Below are 4620 nucleotides of genomic sequence, written 5' to 3' on the forward strand. Positions count from 1 at the left end.
ACTTCAACCATGATTCCAAAGAAGTACCAAGATGATTTGAGGGCCAATCCAAGAATACCTATTCCTGCATTCAAAGAGAGAGTGAGGAAAGATTTAAAGGTAGATGTAACAAGAAATCAGTTGTACAGAGCAAAGAATAAGGCTGTAGCTTTGATTTATGGAAGTGACCTTGAGCAGTATGGGAGATTGTAGGATTACTGTGAGGAATTGAGGAGATCCAACCTTGGATCCACAGTTGTAATGGATGCACCAATTGATGAAGAAGTTAGGCAACCCAGGTTTAATAGGCTTTACATATTCCTAGGGGCTGTCAAGACTGCTTTTTGTAATGGCTGTAGGAAGATCATTGGTATGGATGGTTGTCATTTGAAGGGAGAGTACAATGGACAGATTCTAACAGCAATTGGAGTTGATCCAAACAATGCCATGTATCCAATGGCATGGGTTGTGGTAGAGAAAGAAGACAAGGAAACATGGGGATGGTTTCTTACACTGATCAAGATGGATTGCAACATTAATGATAGCAATGAACATGAATGGACCTTCATCAATGATAGACAAAAGGTATAGCTAGGAATGTAGTTGTTTAATAATGTACTGTTTTGTATTTTCTTAGTAGATATTATTAATGTCTTCTTATTTTCATGTTGCAAGGTTTACTTCCAACACTGAATGATATAGTTCCAAGGGTAGAGCACAGGTACTGTTGCAAGCACATTTTAAGTAATTTTCAGAACACATTTAAAGATTACTCACTTGAGGACAAATTTCGGGATTGTGCCAAAGCATCACATGTACCACAATTTCAAGAAGCCATGCAAAGGGTTAAGGATGAGGATGAAAAGGCATATGAATGGCTAGTAAACATTCCCCCTAGATATTGGAGTAGGTCACATTTTAGGAAAACAATTAAGTGTGATATGGTGTGCAATAATTTGTGTGAAGCCTTTAACAGAGCAATCCTAAAGGCAAGAGATAAGCCAATCATAGAGATGTTAGAGTGGATTAGATGCTATCTAAGCAATCGTATGCTGATTAGGAGAGAGTGGATCAAAAAATTCACCAATCCACTTCTACCAAATATCTATGACAAGATTGAGGCCTTGAGTAATGAGTCTAGCACATGCTATGCAACATGGTTTGGTGATTTGCAGTTTCAGGTGAAGGTGGGGGGTAGAGATGGTAAACAATATACAGTGCACTTGAACCACAGGTCATGCACTTGTAGGAGATGGAATTTGACTGGCCTTCCATGCCCTTATGCCATGGCAGCAATTCAGGAAAGAAACCTAGATACACAAGCTTTCATCCATGGTTTTTATTCCAAGGGTTCATACTTGAAAGCATATGAACCATTGATCAACCCCATCAATGGGTACAAGATGTGACCAAAGACTGGATTCATTCCAGTTCTTCTCCTAAGTGAGAGAAGGAAAGTTGGAAGGCCTAGAATGAAAAGAATTAGAGGTCCTGAGGAGTACCTCAATCCACTACACCCACACAAGATGACTAAAGTTGGGCAGAATTCAGTGTTTTGCAGGAGATGTGGACTTCATGGACACAATAGGAGGACCTGTAGTGTACCATTAGCAGAACAAAAGGTGCAGAGGGGCAGAAGTGCTGGGAAGGGTAGTGCTGGTGGTGGGAGGGGAAGAGGTGGTGCTAAGAGGGGCTAAACAGATGTGCAAGCACCAAATATGCAACTAGGCATAGAAGCACCAGATGTGAGGGGTAGAGGTAAAGCTGTCAAAGGTAGAAGCAGTGGTAGGAGGGGCAAAGGAGGAAGGGCTGTGAGAGGAGGTGCAGTTGTTGTGCAAGGAAGGGGTGCAGGCAGAAGAGGTAGGTCTGTGAGAGGTAGATGAGAAAGAACAGGCCCTGCTTTCAGGGGGGCTTGCAACTCATGTGAACCCTCACACTATTTATCTCTATTTGGTTAAAAGAATTCCAAGGTATATATTATGGTTTCTTACATTTGTTACCTCTTTTTGTACAGGTCAATACTCCAACAAATTATAATCAAGCAACACAAGGATCATAAATCTCAACTGTCACACAAGTTAACCAAGTTGTGAGGGGAGTTACCAACAAGTATGGTGTGAAGTTGATGCTGCCAAGGTCATGAAGTTTGTTTGGATATGGTAACATTGTAATACACTTCTTTTGGATATGGTACCATACGACTGTTTTTTGATATGGTATCATACTTATGGTAGAATGGTTATGAACTTGTTTTTGGATTTAGTAGGAAGGGTATGTAAACTTATGTTGTTGTGACAGTTTATGGTACGTACCATGATTGTGCTTATGTTGTGTGTTAGTGACAGTAGAATGACTATGTAAACCTTATGTGGTGCCAGTTTATGTTTTATGTTGGGCAAATCAGTTGACTGTTTTATGTTGTGCAATTCATGTTTTGACAGTTTATGCTGTTGTTGTTCATGTTATGCTTTCCCAGTTCATGTTTTGACAGTTTTATGTTGCTTACGTTCATGCTTTGCTTTCCCATGGGTCGTTTTGACAGTTTTATGTTGTTCTTGACACAGCTTCTGGTTAGGATAGTGCACACACAAAACTAGTACATGACAACTATAACATTGCTTGTGGTTAGGGTAAAAAGTGACACAAACTGCTATCCAAAAGGGGCAGGAAATTCTGCTTCATTAGATCATGGCATTTTGCAGCCATTTATATCAACACACTTCCCTTCCTACCAGACTACTACTACACATCCACCCCACTTCATTACACAAAAACAACCTTCCACATTACAACAACTAGTGCATACCACTTCATTACCCTACTGCTACTACTAGTGCATAGTACATGACCCTTGACCTTTCACTTGAACTTGCAAAATAGAACCAAACCACTGATCCACATAACCCAGCTCAGGATCAGTGCAACCCAGAGATAGAGGGTCTTCTTCTTCTCCCTCTTCATCAGTGCTTCATGCTTTGACAGTGACCTAAGCAGCCCAGGGATGACCACCTTTGACCTCTCACACATTGGGGGATCAACCCAAATAAAGTAGCAACAAACACCTTTTTCCTGCCAAAAAATAAACAAAAATGAAGTCAGCCATAAGGGAAAAAAAAAACCTAGTTTTGAAAGCCATGGATATGTCTAAAGTATAGAAATTAGTTACCCCATATCTCTCACATCCAATTAACCTTCTCCCAAGGTTGGAGTCAGTCCAAGAGCAAGTGATCTTCCCAAGCTTTCGGCAGTAGCAGAACTGGGTGTTGTCCATTTTCTTCTTCCTCGTATGCCCTATTTTTTTGCTATTGGAGAGAGAGAGAGAGAGAGAGAGAGAGAGAGAGAGAGAGAGAGAGTCACAGAGGGTGGCGCCCTTAACTATATAAAGGGAGTTGATAGGGTGTGGTTTTGGCGGGATAAAGACGTTGGGAGGGAAAATGACAAACGTGCCCCTGGTTTTGACGCCTGGGATAACAGCATGAGGGGTGGGGGACTACATTGGTACACATTTAATAATGTTGCGGACTCAATTTCTCCAATGTGTTTATTGGGGACCAAAATGAGATTTTTTGAATACTTTGGGGACCAAAAAGGTTAATAAGCCCCTGCATTCCCTCTTCTAATGGTATTTTCACATTTTTGTCGCAAAATTTTGATTAAAGAAGCTGTGTGTCAAGAATAAAAAACTCTAAAAATTTAGGAAGGCAAATTTAGAGGGATGAGGAATCTTACTACATTTGCTTATATTGTGTAATCTATGTGCTAAAACAATATGTCTCTTATCTTAGTACCAAAAAAATTGTTTTTTTTTTCCTGGGCTGATTTGTGTGCAAGATTATTTTAGATAGTAAATGTTTAATAGGAAGCAAAATACACATCTCTGGACAAATTTGAAATAGATGAACAAAAAAGGAAAATATAATTACTTTTGCCTTTCACCTGTCTAATTGTTGATTTTGTATGAAAAAAATTTAAGCAAATTTCCTGTAGAATTGAAGTCAACTATCATATTATGGGTAAGATGTACTTATGTGTACACAGATTTTGTAAAGGAAAACAAAAAAATAAATAAAAGCATACTATTATGATTTACTTCTTCGTAAATTAGCCAGTTTCATTACAAATAATTTTTAATTATCATTGTTACCGTTTGATATGCATAAATAGAAAAAAAAAAAAAACTTCATGGACTCTATTTTTTGCTGCCCCATGCATAGAACGGGCTTAAGGTTAGTGTGTTGGATAGCGTAGGCCTTGTTCGTTTAAGAGTTTTGGATATTTTAGTTTTGATAATAAGTGTAGAGAGAGATAGAGTAATGATTGGAGAGATGGGTAATGAGTGGAGAGAGGGAAAGAGAAATGAAAGCAATAATTGGAGAGAGATGTAATAATTGGAGAGAGAGAAATAAGATAATAATCAAGATTTTGAATACCGTACCGACAAGGGTACCGATTTTTTTACTGGTATGATACGTACCGGTACTGGTCAAATACCGATTACCGTTTCGAATTTAACGCAATTACCAATATATATTGTTATAAATTTATTATTTTCCTCAAGACATCCAATTCATCATAATATATTATTAGACAAAAAAAATTAAACTGTCATTATATAACTCTCGTCCAATCATCCAATAAAAA

General features: G+C 38.4%; 2 protein-coding genes across 2 annotated transcripts; one reads left to right on the forward strand and one right to left on the reverse strand.

Annotated features, from left to right (window-relative positions):
- The first annotated feature begins 240 nt into the window (after window positions 1-240).
- LOC131317332 (uncharacterized) lies at window positions 241-1388 on the forward strand. Its single transcript, XM_058346890.1, has 2 exons — window positions 241-564; window positions 735-1388. The coding sequence occupies exons 1-2, from the start codon at window positions 241-243 to the stop codon at window positions 1386-1388; spliced, it is 978 nt and encodes a 325-aa protein (XP_058202873.1).
- Window positions 1389-2646: 1258 nt separating this feature from the next.
- On the reverse strand, window positions 2647-3324 carry LOC131315822 (uncharacterized). The gene is made up of 2 exons (XM_058345017.1): window positions 3146-3324; window positions 2647-3048 (listed from the first exon to the last, which is right to left on the reverse strand). The coding sequence occupies exons 1-2, from the start codon at window positions 3248-3250 to the stop codon at window positions 2839-2841; spliced, it is 315 nt and encodes a 104-aa protein (XP_058201000.1). The 5' UTR covers window positions 3251-3324; the 3' UTR covers window positions 2647-2838.
- Window positions 3325-4620: the final 1296 nt, after the last annotated feature.

The sequence above is a fragment of the Rhododendron vialii genome, chromosome 2a (assembly GCF_030253575.1).
Source record: "Rhododendron vialii isolate Sample 1 chromosome 2a, ASM3025357v1".
NCBI lineage: Eukaryota > Viridiplantae > Streptophyta > Magnoliopsida > Ericales > Ericaceae > Rhododendron > Rhododendron vialii.